Raw genomic sequence first — 20,285 nt, forward strand, 5'->3', positions numbered from 1 at the left:
CATTGTTACCATGAACTAAAATCTCTCCGCGCCTAACCTCTTTATTGCAGGATACACAATTGTTAGCCTTTCTCATGTTATTTGCTTTTAATAGTAATATAGTTGTTACTTTCAAATCTCTTTATATTTGCACAACTGGTTTATCCACGATTCATGACAGTAACAATATTTGCAGTTAATTCACACAAGAGCTTTGACACCTTGTGTGTCATAGAAGCGCCACTATAAATACTCTCCTTCGATCTTTGTTGGGACGATTACTCATTGGGATACTTCTGTGAAAGTGCTACACTACCATGTTTGGCTTGCAGGCATCAGCTGACCAGGGCCCGTGATGATTGAGGACCAGGCAGGAAAATCCCGGGTAAAGGCGCCACACTTAGCACATGTGTGTAGCGCGCCGGCTTGGCCATACGCAAACAAAGTCAGACAATGAAGTCCTTCATGGACCCACATGTCAATGTTGGTTATGCTTCACGCTGAGTCGAGTGCATGAGACGCGGCTAACTCCATATCCATGAGACGTTGCATCGAAGAAAGGGCGAAGGACCCGGGTCCAGATCCATGCGTGATGAAAACCGGTGACTTAGAGAGTTTGTGTCTAAGTGCGACCAGTATGAACAGATGGTTGCTATAATCTAGGGGTAGTTACTCGAATTGTCATGTATCATGCTTAGATAACTTGAACTATAGGATGAACCTAAACAAACTAGTGCTGGCAACTATTATTGTTTAATGACCACTAAGAAATATATCATAATGAACTTATTGTTTGTCTATCATATATATACAAGGCATAGAGATGCAATACGAATATAATTGTTTGCAGGCAAATCACATGGAACATCCTTCAAATGGTACACCTAATTTCTCGGTTGTTGTTTTTTGTCGCAATTACGAGATGTGGAGAGCTGGGGTAAAGGAAAAAAAACTCAGAGTCCATTCACCTACTGAAGAAAATGGCTTATGTGTTAGTACAGAAAGCTAGGGAAAACAATCCTCCAAATAGTTCACTTTACTTTTGGGTCTGTGGTCGGTCTCTACACCAATGGTGCAACGGATCATCTAGTAACCTCAAGAGACAAGAGGCGAGAGATCTTATCATCGATGGCATAAGAAAACGGACAAGGTAAATGTTGTCTTAGAGGATGGACATTGTTAGTGAGTAGCCATGAATCAGACCCAAAAAACACAGAATCACCAATATTAACCTTCCCAGCAGTAAGACCCCATATTAAGCTTCAATAACGTATCTCCACAAAAAGGACCCACATAATACAATAACATGAGGCACCACTCCATCGTAATAGGTGTTCGAAACTAAAGAGGCCTGGGGGATATCAAATTTATTATAAAACTTGTGCAATTGTTTAGTCAGCAGAGCTTTATTTTGAATTTCTACGTTAATAATCCCCACACTGCCATTCTCTTTAGGCTGGTAGACCATAGTCTAGGCAGAAAGTGAATGTTTCATAACATTATCAGAAGCACACCAAAGGCATTGTCGTTCAATCCTCTCAAGTTGCTTAACAATACAAGGAGGGAGCTAAAGGCTGCATGAGAAATAATTTGATCTGCATGACAGGGCAGACTTGAGTAGCTAGAGGCGAGCACCCTCAGAGAGAAGGGATGAACTGGTCAAGATCCTACATTTAGCTCTGTTTACCACCGGCACAAGATCCTGAATCTTAGGCCTGGTAGTACACATATGTACCAAGATATGTAAAAGGCATGGATCCCATGTTACAATCAAGCATGATCCACATTGATGGGCACCATATGATATTTGTTGAAGATGACTTTAAGCCGAGTGGAAGCATGTAAAACATGTAATATGTCCCTTAAAGCAATCAACTGCGAAGCCGCAACCGGTATCATCAGCAAAGTATCATCCGCATAGTGCACAATTGGAAAATATGGGTCATGAGAAGGTATAAGGCAAGGATAATAAACCTTTGTGTAGTAAATCATTGGTCGCAAATTGTGACAAATTGGTAGCTAGCACAAAGAGCAGGGGGCAGAGGATCCCCCTAACGAACGCATCCTCTATAATGGAATTTTCCCTCGCACATCATTAAGGAGGATAGATGGGGTCCCAGAAGATAAGTTCTCCTTAACCCAAGCTCTCCACTTCTCATCAAAACTTTTATGTTTAAGCACATGAAGAATTACTTCATGATCTATAATGCCAAAAGCTTTTTCATTGTCAATTCTGATAATAAGGATAGGCCTCTTGGACTTGTAATAATGAAAAAAATATTCCAAGGTCCAGGCAATACAATCTTAATGGGTCCACATTTAAGAAAGATATACTAATTCTCATGGATACACCTGAAGATCACATGCTACAAATGGTTGGCTAGCCATTTAGGACTTCAAGGCAGGTGTTGGTCAAGGAGATGGGCCTTAAATCATTAGGATCTTCATGGGACAAAACTTTTGGAATTATGGTAAAGAGAGAATCATTGATACTATTTGCCTTCAAAGAAGTCCCTAATAAGGTTCTAAAAGTCTTATTTAAAACCTGGGCCAGTGGCCCTATTATGAGGAAATTTTTGATGATGTCCTTAATTTCTTTGTGAGTAAAAGGTGAAGACAAATCCTTAAGGCGCGAAGCCGATGGTAAAAGGGCCTCCAAATAAAATCCCATGGCAGTAACCTATGCCAAGCCCATGCGATATTTAAAAGGATACTAGATAATACCCCCAATTTTATTGATGATCATGAATAATTACATTATCCTTTACTTTTACGCTAGCAATATTGTTTCTGTGGTATCTCTTAGTGGCCATGGCATGAAAGAACTTAGAATTTCCCTCCACCACTTTATCCAAAGAATAGTGCATTGCTTCTTCCAATAAAGTTACTGAAGGTGCATAAGATCCTCAACATGAAGTTTAATAATTTTTCTAAATTAAATTCAAACCTGGATAATTGTTGATTCTCCTCCAAGAAATCAAGAGCCAAGATAACACTATTGCATGCCTCAAGCTAAAGTTTAATTATGTCCATGTTTATGTCCCATTTCTTTTGAGCATATCTAAGACGTTTGAACTTTTCAAATAATAAACCTACAGAATCATGCTTCCGGACAGGGGGCAACCGAGGATTTTGCACACAATCCAAAAACCCAGGCATCTTCATCCAATAGTTATCTAGACGAATATTTTGTCCTTGGGAATATTAGTATCAATAGAAATGACACAAGGCACATGATCCGAGGTGATTTTGGTAAGAGGGAGCACAACTGCATTAGGGTAAACTGAAATCCAATTAGAATAGGTCAAAACCAATCTAGTTGTGCCAGCCAAGGTGAATCCTACATATTAGACCATGTGAAAGACCTTCCTTTCAAATGCAACTCAAGAATCCCAAATGCCCAATGATCTCATTCAAAAAGAAAATATAATTTACATCACCACATGGAAGATTTCTGTTATCTAGAGATCTGATTAAATCAAAATCATCAACAAGAAGCTAATTGTTATTAGGAGGGATTTGCAAATTATAAAGCCAACTAACAAGGTCATCTCTCCTTTTCACCCTAACAAGGCCTATACACATTCACTAAAGACCAAGTCTCAAAACTATGTGACGTGGTGAATTCTATCGTGATGCAAAAAGGCTTGATATCAAATAATCTACGAGTAAAAACAATAGAGCTCCATAAGACAATAATACCACTCGAGGCTCCATCAGAGGGGGCACAAACAAAATTATCAAAACATCAAGGGCATATCTTTTGAATGAAACATGATCAAACAAAGCACATTTTGCCTCGTGCAGATAGGTAGCAGAGCACTGGCATTCCTCAATATTAGCTCTGACTTTCCTCAGCCTAGCCTCAGAATTTAAACCACACACTTTTCAAAACAGCACTTTCCAGTTTATCAGTGACATTGTAGGACCATCACTTTACACAATGTCTTCTTCATGTGATTTGATTGCATGTGTTAGTAATCCCCTCGGGCTAAGGGACGAGGCATAGCCTCGTGGGCTTGTGGCCCTGTGCACACACAACTATAGGATTGACAGTATGATTTTCCTTTTTTGTATATGCACAATGGTTTGTCCCAATGTCTCCTCCTTGATCCAAGGACTTGTGGATACCCAAGGCATCGAATATCAGTACAAGAAGAGGCAACACACGTGAAAGAGTGGAAGGCCACACCAAACACCGGCTAGTGCAATAGGTAGAACCAATTCCTAGGAGGGACTACAATGTAGTCACAATACGCTAATGCTTTGGAATGATATTTTCTAAATAATCGAGGTAACCCGTGAGATGGATTGGGTTAAGGTTGGACAATTCAACCCTCGATTCAGTGGTAGTCGGACATGGTGTCAAAAGGACGCATCACCCACTTCTCTAGTTATAGAGCATTTACTTTTTAGTCATACCGATGTCAATGTCTATTTTATGATTCCAAGCATGTGTACACAATTGCAAGTGAAACCTCTACTCTGGCTATTCCCTTTATTATTCACAACCGTCATATTTTCTGCTTGTGTTTGGTCCGGTGACAAAGACGTTTTGTGATAACAAAAGCTGCTAGAAGTAACCTTGCTTAGCTTAATCACTTTCTGGATTCAAAAATTCCTAAGTCTTTAGAGAAGAAGTTTATTACTATGATCAAAACTAGATTGAAGGTAATCAGTGCTCCTCTAATAGTATGATTGTTTTTAAACTCGACGTGGATATCCATTGCCATTACAAGCTACAAAGGATAGAGCACACGAAGGGGGGGGTTCACCAATAGTGTTTCTATTAAACATAATAGACTAAATTTTTCAAAATAGAAGGGCCCCCCGCGTCGCCCTCCTCTGGCTACACGGGGGGAACCCTAGCCATCTCCAGCACAACCCCCGCCGCCGCCCTACCCTGCTTCGCCGCCGCTGGAGGGCCGGCCAGCGAAGCCGCGCCGGTCCCGAGGAAGGTGCCGGCGGGGCGGATCTGCGTCCCTCACACCCCAATCCCCCTCCGCGACCACCCCCGCGCCCCACCCCCTATTGCGGCGGCGGCTCCTCCCGCTGGTCCGGCGGCAGCGGATCCGGTCCCCTCGTTGGCCTGGCCCCCACCTCCGGCAAGCCGCTCCTCCCCCACCATCCCCTGCCGCCGCGGGCGTCCCCCTCCTCAGACGCCTCCGCCCCCTTGGCCCGCAACCCCAAGACCATCCCCGGCGATCCTCGGGCGCTCTCCCGCCTGCTGCTGCTCGTGCCTGCCGGCCGGCGGCGGTTCCAACAATCTTGGCCGCTGCCACGGTCTCCGGCGGCCCTCCACCCCTGAGCCATGGTGATTGCTCTTGCGTCGAGACGGTGATGCGTATGTGGTTGTGGCTGGCATAAGGCTTCCCGCGGTGGTCTCGGGTCGGGGTTGTTTCGGTCCCGGCGGCCTCGGACCCGCGTCTCTCCGGTGTCCCCCACTGCTGGCGTCCCCTTCCGGGCAGCTTCAGCCTCTGCGACTAGGTAGCTGTGTTCCTTCCAGCTTACCTTGCTCGCTGATGCCCCGATGGTTAAGGCCACGGCAGCTCGGATCTGCGTCCCTCTAGTCCTTGCTTGCCGGCGTTGCAGGACGTCGTTGTCCCCAGATCCCTGCTTGGTTCGCCTTCTCGCCCGCCCTACCCTGTACGCCTCAAAGTCTCCCTCTTTTGCCAGATCCTATGCTCGCGGGTTTGGAGGCGTTGCCACCTTCCGACGGCAGGTGCAGCCCCGCCAACCCCTTCCTGACATGGTGGTTCAGACCAGCGTTGGCCTCCCCATCTTCGATTCCGGACTCGGCGGCTATGGGATCGCTCAGCTTCAGGCCAGGGAGAGATCCCTGCTCGGCTCGCCGGTGCTGGTAGTGACGGCGCCTACGGGTGTCGTTTTTCTCCTTGGAGGCGCTGCCAAGGCCTTCAGCTGCGCCCCTCTTCGAGCTCAGGGGAAACCCTAGGTCCGGGTCCCTCGGACCGGATAGTGACGGTGTCTCGGTGTCATATTCCTTCTTGAAGGCATTATCTTGATCGCTCGCGGTGTCCCCGGTTTTGGTTCGGATGATGTTGGAGTTCTCATTGGCTTGGCCTTGCCGCCCTTGGCTCGGGTCTGGTAGGTTTACCTGTGTTGTATCCTCTGTACGGGCTGAGCATCCCTTGTCCCCCCTGCTCCGAGCACCATGTGCACGCCTGCCTGCGTTCGTGTCATGTGTTGTACCCCTGTGTACTCATTCTACTCCTTCTATCAATGAAATGATACGCAAGCTTTGCGTATTCGCGATTTTTTTTCAAAATAAGCTTGATAAATCATGAAATCATTAGCCATCTTAATTGCTTTGTCATGAATCACCACAAATTCAATAAAAGGCCTAGATGCACTTTCACTACACTTCAGAAAGACCACCTACAGCCCCACACTCGCTCCACGCATGGCCCGATGACTGGAATTGATGGGGCCAAATTCAAGGAAAGCAAAAAAAAGGGTGTGTCATATCTGATACTCATATTTAACAATCATACCCATCTATGTATATATGTGGAGAATATACTCCCTTCGTCCGGAAGTACTTGTCGCAGAAATGGATGTATCTAGACATATTTTAGTTCTAGATACATTCACTTTTACCCATTTCCACGACAAGTAATCCGGACGAAGAGAGTATTATACTATTTTTTTGCTAAAGCACTTTCTAAGCTGCATTTTAACTTCAGGATGTACCTTTTGAGAGTGAGATATTATATATAAAAGTTTAGTCAACTACTAGCAATAGGCAAAATAAGAGGTAATAGCACCCCAGGTACCCTAACTTGCACACAATGTGATGATTTAGTCCCAAAGTTGCAAAACTAGACCAAACCATACCTCAACTTGCACCCAATGTGATGTTTTAGTCCCAGGCCAATCACAGCTCGCCAATTGGCTACCAAGTGGCTGGGCCGGTCAGCGCGTGGATTTTCTCACAAAACCCCCTGCCGTTTCGCTGAACCAACCCGCAGTCAACCAAGCGGAAGATTCCCAGAAGAAAAAGAGAGAAAAGCGAAGGGAAAAGGGCAGATGGCACTGTGTCGTGTACCTCCTTGTTCGAGCCCGCCCGTTGTGCTGCGCGCTGCCCTGATCCCGTACTGTACCCCAGCCAGCCGCCACGGTATATGATGCCCGGCTCGACCCCCGTCGCATTATCCTTTGTGCAGCCCCTTCCAACTCAAGATTTGTCGGCACGCACACGCAACTGACCAGACCCAACTGAACAAGAATGGACGCCACCCGCGCCCTCCTCCTGCCCCGGACCGACGGTGCCGTGCCCGGAGTCGTGGACTTCCGCGGCGGCCCCGCCCCGCGCGCCTCCACTGTTGGGGAACGTAGCAGAAATTCAAAATTTTCCTGCGTGTCACCAAGATCTATCTATGGAGAAACCAGCAACGAGGGGAAGGAGAGTGCATCTACATACCCTTGTAGATCGCTAAGCGGAAGCGTTCAAGAGAACGGGGTTGAAGGAGTCGTACTCGTCGTGATCCAAATCACCGAAGATCCTAGTGCCGAACGGACGGCACCTCCGCGTTCAACACACGTACAGCCCGGTGACGTCTCCCACGCCTTGATCCAGCAAGGAGAGAGGGAGAGGTTGAGGAAGACTCCATCCAGCAGCAGCACAACGGCGTGGTGGTGATGGAGGAGCGTGGTAGTCCAGTAGGGCTTCGCCAAGCACCGCGGGAGAGCAGGAGTAAGAGAGGTAGGGCTGCGCCAAGAGGGAGAGGTTCTCATGTATTGGGCAGCCCCCTAGGCCTCAAGTATTTATAGGGGGAGGGGAGGGGGCTGCGCCCCTCTAGGGTTCCCTCCCCAAGGGTGGCGGCAGCCCCCAGATGCCATCTGGGTGGCGGCCAGAGGGGGAGAGAGGGGAGGCGCGCCTGGGGTGGGCCTTAGGGCCCATCTGCCCTAGGGTTTGCCCCCTCCCACTCTCCCTTGCGCCTTGGGCCCTTGTGGGGGGTGCACCAGCCCACCTGGGGCTGGTTCCCTCTCACACTTGGCCCATGCAGCCCTCCGGGGTTGGTGGCCCCACTTGGTGGACCCCCGGGACCCTCCCGGTGGTCCCGGTACGTTACCGGAAAAACCCGAAACCTTTCCGGTGACCAAAACAGGACTTCCCATATATAAATCTTTACCTCCGGACCATTCCGGAACTCCTCGTGACGTCCGGGATCTCATTCAGGACTCCGAACAACATTCGGTAACCACATACAAACTTCCTTTATAACCCTAGCGTCATCGAACCTTAAGTGTGTAGACCCTACGGGTTCGGGAACCATGCAGACATGACCGAGACGTTCTCCGGTCAATAACCAACAGCGGGATCTGGATACCCATGTTGGCTCCCACATGTTCCACGATGATCTCATCGGATGAACCACGATGTCAAGGACTCAATCGATCCCGTATACAATTCCCTTTGTCTAGCAGTATTGTACTTGCCTGAGATTCGATCGTCGGTATCTCGATACCTTGTTCAATCTCGTTACCGGCAAGTCTCTTTACTCGTTCTGTAACACATCATCCCGTGATCAACCCCTTGGTCACATTGTGCACATTATGATGATGTCCTACCGGGTGGGCCTAGAGATACCTCTCCGTTTACACGGAGTGACAAATCCCAGTCTCGATTCATGCCAACCCAACAGACACTTTCAGAGATACCTGTAGTGCACCTTTATAGCCACCCAGTTACGTTGTGACGTTTGGTACACCCAAAGCATTCCTATGGTATCCGTGAGTTGCACAATCTCATGGTCTAAGGAAATGATACTTGACATTAGAAAAGCTTTAGCATACGAACTATGATCTTTGTGCTAGGCTTAGGATTGGGTCTTGTCCATCACATCATTCTTCTAATGATGTGATCCCGTTATCAACGACATCCAATGTCCATGGTCAGGAAACCGTGACCATCTGTTGATCAACGAGCTAGTCAATTAGAGGCTTACTAGGGACATGGTGTTGTCTATGTACCCACACATGTATCTGAGTTTCCTATCAATACAATTATAGCATGGATAATAAATGATTATCATGAACAAGGAATAATAATAACCAATTTATTATTGCCTCTAGGGCATATTTCCAACAGTCTCCCACTTGCACTAGAGTCAATAATCTAGTTCACATCGCTATGTGATTAACACTGATAGGTCACATCGCCATGTGACCAACATCCAAAGAGTTTACTAGTGTCACTAAACTAGTTCACATCGCCATGTGATTAAGACTCAATGAGTTCTGGGGTTTTGATCATGTTTTGCTTGTGAGAGAGGTTTTAGTCAACGGGTCTGCAACATTCAGATCCGTATGTACTTCACAAATCTCTAGGTCATATTGTAAATGTTGCTTCCATGCTCCACTTGGAGCTATTCCAAATGGTTGCTCCACTATACGTATCTGGTTTGCTACTCAGAGTCACTCGGATAGGTGTTAAAGCTTGCATCGACGTAACCCTTTACGCCGAACTCTTTATCACCTCCATAATCGAGAAACATGTCCTTATTTACTCCAAGGACAATTTTGACCGCTGTCCAATGATCCATTCCTGGATCATTCTTGTACCCCTTGACTAACTCATGGCAAGGCACACTTCCGGTGCGGTACACAGCATAGCATACTATAGAGCCTACGTCTGAAGCATAGGGGACGACATTCGTCGTTTCTCTCTCTTCTGCCGTGGTCGAGCTTTAACTCTTAACTTCATACCTTACAACTCAGGCAAGAACTCCTTCTTTGACTGATCCATCTTGAACACCTTCAAGATCATGTCAAGGTATGTGCTCATTTGAAAGTACCATTAAGCGTTTTGATCTATCCTTATAGATCTTGATGCTCAATGTTCAAGCAGCTTAATCCAGGTTTTCTATTGAAAAAACACTTTTCAAATAACCCTATATGCTTTACAGAAAATTCTACATCATTTCTGATCATCAATATGTCAACAACATATACTCATCAGAAATTCTATAGTGCTCCCACTCACTTCTTTGGAAATACAAGTTTCTCATAAACTTTGTATAAACCTAAAATCTTTGATCATCTTATCAAAGTGCACATTCCAACTCCGAGATGCTTACTCCAGTCCATGGAAGGATCCCTGGAGCTAGCATACCTTTTAGCATCCTTAGGATCGACAAAACCTTTCTGATTGTATGACATACAACCTTTCCTTACAAAACTGGTAAGGAAACTCGTTTTGACATCCATATGCTAGATTTCATAAATGCAGCTAATGCTAACATGATTCCGACGGACTTAAGCATCGCTACAGATGAGAAAATCTCATCGTAGTCAACTCCTTGAACTTGTGAAAAACTCTTCGCCATAAGTCAAGCTTCATAGACGGTGACATTACCGTCCATGTCTGTCTTCTTCTTAAAGATCCATTTGTCTCAATGGCTTGCCGATCATCGGGCAAGTCCACCAAAGTCCATGCTTTGTTTTGATACATGGATCCTATCTCGGATTTCATGGCTTCTAACCATTTGTCGGAGTATGGGCCCACCATCGCTTCTCCATAGCTCGTAGGTTCATTGTTTTCTAGCAACATGACCTTTAAGACAGGATTACTGTGCCACTCTGAAGTGGTACGCATCCTTGTCACCCTACGAGGTACGGTAGTGACTTGATCCAAAACTTCATGATCACTATCATAAGCTTCTACTTCAATTGGTGTAGGTGCCACAGGAACAACTTCCTATGCCCTGCTACACACTGGTTGAAGTGACGGTTCAATAACCTCATCAAGTCTCCACCATCCTCCCACTCAATTCTTCGAGACAAACTTTTCCTCGAGAAAGGACCCGATTCAAGAAACAATCCCTATTGCTTTCGGATCTGAATTAGGAGGTATACCCAACTGTTTTGGGTGTCCTATGAAGATGCATTTTATCCGCTTTGGGTTCGAGCTTATCAACCTGAAAGTTTTTCACATAAGTGTCGCAGCCCCAAACTTTTAAGAAACGACAACTTAGGTTTCTCCAAACGGTGTCGTCTCAACGGAATTACGTGGTACCCTATTAAATTGAGTGCGGTTGTCTCTAATGCCTAAACCATGAAAGATAGTGGTAATTCGATAAGAGACATCAAGGTACGCACCATATCCAATAGGGTGCTACTATGATGTTCGGACACACCATCACACTATGGTGTTCCAGGCGGGATTAATTGTGAAACAATTTACACAATGTCTTAATTGTGTGCCAAAACTCGTAACTCAGATATTCATCTCTATGATCATATCATAGACATTCTATCCTCTTGTCACGAAGATCTTAAACTTCACTCTGAAATTACTTGAACCATTCAATAATTCAGACTTGTGTTTCATCAAGTAAATATACTCAACATCTACTCGAATCATATGTGAAGTAAGAACATAACGATATTCACTGCATGCCTCAGCACTCATTGGAATGCACACATCAAAATGTGTTATTTCCAACAAGTTGCTATCTAGTTCTATCTTACTGAAACTGAGGCTTTTCAGTTATCTTGTCCATGTGGTATGATTTGCATATCTCAAGTGATTCAAAATCAAGTGAGTCTAAACGATCCATCTACATGGAGTTTCTTCATGCGTATGCACCAATAGACATGGTTCGCATGTCTCAAACTTTTCAAAAATGAGTGAGTCCAAAGATCCATCAACATGGAGCTTCTTCATGCGTTTTATACCAATATGACTTACATGGCAGTGCCACAAGTAAGTGGTACTATCATTACTATCTTATAATTTTTGGCATGAAAATGTGTATCACTACGATCGAGATTCAATAAACCATTCCTTTAGGTGCAAGACCATTGAAGGTATTATTCAAATAAATAGAGTAACCATTATTCTCCTTAAATGAATAACCGTATTGCGATAGACATATTCCAATCATGTCTATGCTCAACGCAAACACCAAATGACAATTATTCAGGTTTAATACTAATCTTGATGGTAGAGGGAGCGTGCGATGTTTGATCACACCAAACTTGGAAACACTTCCAACACATATCGTCAGCTCACCTTTAGCTAGTCTCCGTTTATTCCGTAGCTCTTTTATTTCGAGTTACTAACACTTAGCAACCGAACCGGTATCTAATACCCTGGTGCTACTAGGAGTACTAGTAAAGTACACATTAACATATTGTATATCCAATATACTTCTATCGACCTTGCCAGCCTTCTCATCTACCAAGTATCTAGGGTAATTTCGCTCTAGTGACTATTCCCCTTATCACAGAAGCACTTAGTCTCGGGTTTGGGTTCAACCTTGGGTTTCTTCACTGGAGCAGCAGCTGATTTGCCGTTTCATGAAGTATCCCTTCTTGCCCTTGCCCTTCTTGAAACTAGTGGTTTCACCAACCATCAACAATTGATGCTCCTTCTTGATTTCTACTTTCGCGGTGTCAAACATCGTGAATACCTCAAGGATCATCATATCTATCCTTGATATGTTATAGTTCATCACAAAGCTCTAGCAGCTTGGTGGTAGTGACTTTGGAGAACCATCACTATCTCATCTGGAAGATCAACTCCCACTCGATTCAATGATTGTTGCACTCAGACAATCTAAGCACAAGCTCAACGATTGAGCTTTTCTCCCTTAGTTTGCAGGCTAAGAAAATCGTCGGAGGTCTTATACCTCTTGACGTGGGCACGAGCCTGAAATCCCAATTTCAACCCTCGAAACATCTCATATGTTCCGCGACGTTTCGAAAACGTCTTTGGTGCCTCAACTCTAAACCGTTTAACTGAACCATCACGTAGTTATCAAAACGTGTATGTCCAATGTTCGCAACATCCACAAACGACGTTTGGGGTTCAGCACACTGAGCGGTGCATTAAGGACATAAGCTTTCTACTGTCCGCATAATTGCTACTGTCAACTTTCAACTATATTTGCTCTAGGAACATATCTAAACAGTGGAACTAAAGCGCGAGCTTACGACATAATTTGCAAAGATCATTTGACTATGTTCAGGATAATTAGTTCATCTTATGAACTCCCACTCAGATAGAAATCCCTCTAGTCATCTAAGTGATTACATGATCCGAGTCAACTAGGCCGTGTCTGATCATCACGTGAGACGGACTAGTCATCATCGGTGAACATCTTCATGTTGATCGTATCTACTATACGACTCATGCTCGACCTTTCGGTCTCTGTGTTCCGAGGCCATGTCTGTACATGCTAGGCTCGTCAAGTTAACCCTAAGTGTTTTGCGTGTGTAAATCTGTCTTACACCCGTTGTATGTGAACGTAAGAATCCATCACACCCGATCATCACGTGGTGCTTAGAAGCGACGAACTTTAGCAACGGTGCACAGTTAGGGGAGAACACTTCTTGAAATTGTTGTAAGGGATCATCTTATTTACTACCGTCGTTCTAAGTAAACAAGATGCATAAACATAATAAACATCACATGCAATTATATAGTAGTGACATGATATGGCCAATATCATATAGCTCCATTGATCTCCATCTTCGGGGCTCCATGATCATCATCGTCACCGGCATGACACCATGATCTCCATCATCGTGTCTCCATGAAGTTGTCTCGCCAACTTATTACTTCTACTACTATGGCTACCGGTTAGCAATAAAGTAAAGTAATTACATGGCGTTGTTCAATGACACGCAGGTCATACAATAAATAAAGACAACTCCTATGGCTCCTGCCGGTTGTCATACTCATCGACATGCAAGTCGTGATTCCTATTACAAGAACATGATCAATCTCATACATCACATATCATTCATCACATTATTCTTGGCCATATCACATCACATAGCATACCCTGCAAAAACAAGTTAGACGTCCTCTAATTGTTGTTTGCATGTTTTACGTGGCTGCTATGGGTTTCTAGCAAGAACGTATCTTACCTACGCAAAACCACAACGTGATATGCCAATTGCTATTTACCCTTCATAAGGACCCTTTTCATCGAATCCGTTCCGACTAAAGTGGGAGAGACTAGCACCCGCTAGCCACCTTATGCACCAAGTGCATGTCAGTCGGTGGAACCTGTCTCACGTAAGAGTACATGTAAGGTCGGTCCGGGCCGCTTCATCCCACAATACCGTCGAAACAAGATTGGACTAGTAATGGTAAGCATATTGAACAACATCAACGCCCACAACTACTTTGTGTTCTACTCGTGCAAAGAATCTACGCAATAAACCTGGCTCTGATACCACTGTTGGGGAACGTAGTAGAAATTCAAAATTTTCCTACGTGTCACCAAGATCTATCTATGGAGAAACCAGCAACGAGGGGAAGGAGAGTGCATCTACATACCCTTGTAGATCGCTAAGTGGAAGCGTTCAAGAGAACGGGGTTGAAGGAGTCGTACTCGTCGTGATCCAAATCACCGGAGATCCTAGTGCCGAACGGACGGCACCTCCGCGTTCAACACACGTACAGCCCGGTGACGTCTCCCACGCCTTGATCCAGCAAGGAGAGAGGGAGAGGTTGAGGAAGACTCCATCCAGCAGCAGCACAACGGTGTGGTGGTGATGGAGGAGCGTGGTAGTCCAGCAGGGCTTCGCCAAGCACCGCGGGAGAGGAGGAGTAAGAGAGGTAGGGCTGCGCCAAGAGGGAGAGGTTCTCATGTATTGGGCAGCCCCCTAGGCCTCAAGTATTTATAGGGGGAGGGGAGGGGGCTGCGCCCCCTCTAGGGTTCCCTCCCCAAGGGTGGTGGCAGCCCCCAGATGCCATCTGGGTGGCGGCCAGAGGGGGAGAGAGGGGAGGCGCGCCTGGGGTGGGCCTTAGGGCCCATCTGCCCTAGGGTTTGCCACCTCCCACTCTCCCTTGCGCCTTGGGCCCCTTGTGGGGGGCTCACTAGCCCACCTGGGGCTGGTTCCCTCCCACACTTGGCCCATGCAGCCCTCCGGGGTTGGTGGCCCCACTTGGTGGACCCCCGGGACCCTCCCGATGGTCCCGGTACGTTACCGGAAAAACCCGAAACCTTTTCGGTGACCAAAACAGGACTTCCCATATATAAATCTTTACCTCCGGACCATTCCGGAACTCCTCGTGACGTCCGGGATCTCATTTGGGACTCCGAACAACATTCGGTAACCACATACAAACTTCCTTTATAACCCTAGCGTCATCGAACCTTAAGTGTGTAGACCCTACGGGTTCGGGAACCATGCAGACATGACCGAGACGTTCTCTGGTCAATAACCAACAGCGGGATCTGGATACCCATGTTGGCTCCCACATGTTCCATGATGATCTCATCGGATGAACCACGATGTCAAGGACTCAATCGATCCCGTATACAATTCCCTTTGTCTAGCGGTATTGTACTTGCCCGAGATTCGATCGTCGGTATCTCGATACCTTGTTCAATCTCGTTACCGGCAAGTCTCTTTACTCGTTCCGTAACACATCATCCCGTGATCAACCCCTTGGTCACATTGTGCACATTATGATGATGTCCTACCGAGTGGGCCCAGAGATACCTCTCCGTTTACACGGAGTGACAAATCCCAGTCTCGATTCGTGCCAACCCAACAGACACTTTCGGAGATACTTGTAGTGCACCTTTATAGCCACCCAGTTACGTTGTGACGTTTGGTACACCCAAAGCATTCCTACGGTATCCGTGAGTTGCACAATCTCATGGTCTAAGGAAATGATACTTGACATTAGAAAAGCTTTAGCATACGAACTACGATCTTTGTGCTAGGCTTAGGATTGGGTCTTGTCCATCACATCATTCTTCTAATGATGTGATCCCGTTATCAACGACATCCAATGTCCATGGTCAGGAAACCGTGACCATCTGTTGATCAACGAGCTAGTCAATTAGAGGCTTACTAGGGACATGGTGTTGTCTATGTACCCACACATGTATCTGAGTTTCCTATCAATACAACTATAGCATGGATAATAAACAATTATCATGAACAAGGAATAATAATAACCAATTTATTATTGCCTCTAGGGCATATTTCCAACATCCACCGGCCGATGGTCTGCCGCCATGTTCGTCCTCGGTACGTCCGGCCCCCGATCCAGTACATGGATGATTATCGATCGAGGGGTGGCCTTAATTTGGGTCTTTTCTGTGTCGTTTGGAATTGAAGGTGTGGAGATCGCGGAGCGGTTCGCGTACCACGGGGTGTCGGTCAACTTCATCAGCTACCTGACGGGCCCGCTGGGGGAGTCCACCGCCGGCGCCGCCGCAGCGATGAACGCGTGGAGCGGCGTCGCCATGATGCTGCCGCTGCTGGTCGCCTGCATCGCCGACGCCTGGCTCAGGCGGTTCCGCACCATCGTGCTCGCCTCCGTCCTCTTCGTCGTGGTCAGCCCACTTTTCCCCTCCCGTAAAAATACCCCTTTTGACATAAAAAGTGCTCCGTGAACGAACCCCTTTCTGTCCGCCCTCCCCCAATCAAGCCCGCGCACTTCCACTGACAGAGAAGTGCGTCCGACTGACCACTGACAGCCGGGTTGCCATTCCAGAGCATGGGCATGCTGACCTTGTCCTCGGCGCTCCCGGTGTTCCACTCGGACTGGTGCACTAGCTTCACCTTGCTCTCGGGCGCGTGCTCGTCGTCGCCGGTGCAGGTGACCATCTTCTACATCTCGCTCTACCTGGTGGCGCTGGCGGAGGCCGAGCACAAGCCGTGCGCGCAGGCGTTCGGCGCCGACCAGTTCAACCAGCACCACCCCGACGAGTCCGTCTCTCGGAGCTCCTTCTTCAACTGGTGGTACTTCGGCATGTGCTCCGGCATCGCCGCCACCACCATGGCCTCCAGCTACATCCAGGACAACATCGGCTGGGGCCTCGGCTTCGGCATCCCCTGCCTCATCATGGTCTTCGCGCTCGCCATGTTCCTGCTCGGCACCCGCCGGTATCGCTACTACACCTCCACCCAGTCCAGCCCCTTCGCCCGCCTCGCCAGGGCCTTCGTCACGCTCCTCAAAGGCTCCAAGTCCAGCCAATGCGCCAAGTATGATCACTCATCATCCATCATTTCTCGTTTGAAATCTGCAATTTGGCCATGAGAATTCTGAATGTATGATCTTGTCAGGCTTACATACAGTGCTAACTTTGAATGTGGTTGATCTGTTGTTTAGACAAGCAGTACTCTCGCGGGCGAGGATGGTGAGTTCAACGCGGAGCACCGGGAGGAAGTTCGGGGCCTGCTGCGGCTGTTCCCCATCTGGGCGACGTGCATCATCTATGTCGTCATCTTCTCCCAGTCGTCGACCTTCTTCACGAAGCAGGCGGCGACGCTGGACCGGCGGATCGGCGCCACCTTCCGCGTGCCGCCGGCGGCGCTGCAGACGTTCATCAGCCTGACCATCATCACCTTCATCCCAGTCTACGACCGGCTCTTCGTGCCGGCGGCGCGGCGGTTCACGCGCCTGTCCTCGGGCATCACCATGCTGCAGAGGATCGGCACCGGGCTGGTCCTCGCCCTGGTGGCCATGGTGGTGGCGGCGCTGGTGGAGGCGAGGCGGCTGGGCGTGGCGAGGGAGGCCGGCCTCGTGGACGACCCCAAGGCGGCGCTGCCGATGAGCCTGTGGTGGATGGTGCCGCAGTACGTGCTGTTCGGGCTGTCGGACGTGTTCGCCATGATCGGGCTGCAGGAGTTCTTCTATGACCAGGTCCCCGACGCGCTGCGCAGCCTGGGGCTGGCCTTCTTCCTCAGCATCTTCGGGGTGGGCCACTTCCTGAGCAGCTTCCTCATCTCCGCCATCGACGGCGCCACCAAGAAGGGTGGCGCCAGCTGGTTCTCCAACAACCTCAACCGCGCGCACCTCGACTACTTCTACTGGCTGCTCGCCAGGTTGATTCAGCAAAACGCAGGGGGGTTTGTGAGAAAATCCGTGCGCTGACCGGCCCAGCCACTTGGCAGCCAATTGGCGAGCTGCGATTGGCCTGGGACTAAAACATCACATTGGGTGCAAGTTGAGGTATGATTTGGTTTAGTTTTACAACTTTGAGACTAAATCATCACATTGTGTGCAAGTTAGGGTACCTGGGGTGCTATTACCTCGCAAAATAACTCAATTTTTTGTACTATAATGTAGCAGCGCAAAAGTGTGTGGAACAGTCCACTAGTTTTCGGAAAGCCTGACCACTTGATGAAACGTGTCACAAATTTTCCTCGCGCTTTTTCAGGACCACTTGCATCATGTCCCGAAAAGGATACACGGAGACGTACTAAAGCCCGGAGGTGGAATAAACCGGAAAAGTTCGTCCATCACGGACCTACCCTACGCCTAACATTGTGTGTAAGTGTAACACCTCGTGGTAGTGTGGTACGGCTTAGCTCCCATGGATCAAGTGTGAGAGCATGCGTTGGTACTCGGAAGCTAGGTCAAGAGGAGTTGCACCCAACATCATTCGGCAACGCGGTGCTACCCTGCCGACCTCGAGACAAAATGCCACTGCATCTCCTTTTCAGTTCTTTTATTAGGAAAAAGAACTTCGGAATGTGATTTGGGGAACACAGTTTTCGTCTGGTCTGCGGGGATCCATGAACCACGTGCAAGTAGCTGTTGGGAACCTGGTTTTCCTATCCAAATACAACAGCCGGTGGAAACATCCATCTGCTCCGAAGACAACATAATTTTGTTTTTTAGTTCTTTTTGTAAAAAAGAAGCACCATAGAATTATCCACGAATTGAAGAAGACGCCCGCTTATTTCATTGTGGCTGGATTATAGCAGTACATGCACTTCGCTTTGTGTAAACAAGATGATACGCTGCGTGTTGCCGCGGGAATCGATTGCAATATATTCAATGAGATTTGGTTGTATGAAACATGAATATTCGGATTAATAATATATGGACAAAATTAAAAATAATTATTAAATATTGAATTTAAGATATATTTTTATTTGTTAATAATTTGCGGATTAATATTTCACTAAGGGGGACATAGAGTCAGAGTAAGTAAAACTGCTAATTCTAATAATTGAATTTTTTTTCCATGCATGCATACATGTTCATTTGAATCCTTGATGATGTGGCATGTGTCCATGTTGAGATAAATAGAAGTACCGGGATAAACTATTTTGATATACTAGATAAAAAATGACGTACAAACATCTTGTAAATATAAAAAATGGATAAAGATTCCAAAGCAACTCTAGCAAAGTCGTCATGTGTCGCAATCGTCAAAATTGATGGACCTAGCTCCAAAAATGACCTTGTAGCCTCCAAGTATGGAGGCTATGGAGGCATTTGTTTGGGGTTCGCTCTAAACACAACCGCCGGCACAAGAGGGACACTTCATCTTCTTCCTCCTTGCACCATAACCAGGTTTTGAAGCAGCGTGTGACCTATACATGCAGCACCGCGCACAAATAATGACCGACGATAGGGGGGCGTGCCCACTAACTACCTGCCATTAATGGCGCGGCTGCCCCCTCAGATTCCATTGGCGGTTCGTAGGATGGACACCATGCGGCATTGTATCCTCACCGTGGCGAGGCGTCCACACCATCAAAACAATAGTCTTTGCCTCCCCCTCGACAATGTCACTGCGCCGGAATGCAACTTTTGGTTGAACGTGCTAGCGGACGGGGATCTTTCGACCTGATATGCACACAAACACAACAAACTCCCCCCGTGCCGAGCTGCAACAACCGGTGCATCCTCCTCCCGCAGAAGGCATGGCCTGGCAGCTCCCGCGGTAGATCTGGCGCTTCCCGTGGCGCCGACGACTCTTGTCATGGTGAGCGGCGTGGATCTAGCGCCTTGGGCGCCATCATCTCCGTCAATGACGTTGGCCCCATCGTCATATTCGTCCCCGTCCTCGTCGAGGCTCAACCGGAGCCCGAGCCAAGGACCCACTCCGAGTATTGTTGCGGCTCTCCAAGCTCGAAGTGGGCGCGCGCCGTTGCAAGTAGGAGCGCATCTGCGGGCACTTTGGTCCCACAAACGGCAACGATGAGGAGCATGAGCTTGCGGTCGTCTCTCCGACCCCTACGCCTACCTCGATGACCTGTCGAATTCGGACGAGGTGTAGGAGGAGGACGATGACTAGACGATGCCGACGTCAAACTATGTAGGTAGTAGTAGCTAGCAATGTCGAATAACGACTGCATATTTTGAAAATGCTGCTTAACGACATTTCAAGTTGCAAAGTATATGTAATGTGGCAGATTTTGGCCACTGGTGTAGTTGGTAGTTAAGCTATCGTGTTGATACACATGTTTGGTTACATTAAATGTTGTTTAAATTGCCCCTACAAATTTGAGTAAATAAAATAGAAACAAAAGAAGTTATGGAGACGGGTGATTGGTGATTTCATGTTTGC

The 20,285-nt window shown here is 47.3% G+C and overlaps 1 protein-coding gene across 1 annotated transcript; it reads left to right on the forward strand.

The window, feature by feature from the left end:
• The first annotated feature begins 7,225 nt into the window (after window positions 1-7,225).
• Window positions 7,226-17,854, forward strand: LOC123089947 (protein NRT1/ PTR FAMILY 5.10). Its single transcript, XM_044511476.1, has 5 exons — window positions 7,226-7,321; window positions 15,951-16,002; window positions 16,093-16,310; window positions 16,472-17,002; window positions 17,090-17,854. The coding sequence occupies exons 1-5, from the start codon at window positions 7,226-7,228 to the stop codon at window positions 17,852-17,854; spliced, it is 1,662 nt and encodes a 553-aa protein (XP_044367411.1).
• Window positions 17,855-20,285: the final 2,431 nt, after the last annotated feature.

The sequence above is a fragment of the Triticum aestivum genome, chromosome 4B (assembly GCF_018294505.1).
Source record: "Triticum aestivum cultivar Chinese Spring chromosome 4B, IWGSC CS RefSeq v2.1, whole genome shotgun sequence".
NCBI lineage: Eukaryota > Viridiplantae > Streptophyta > Magnoliopsida > Poales > Poaceae > Triticum > Triticum aestivum.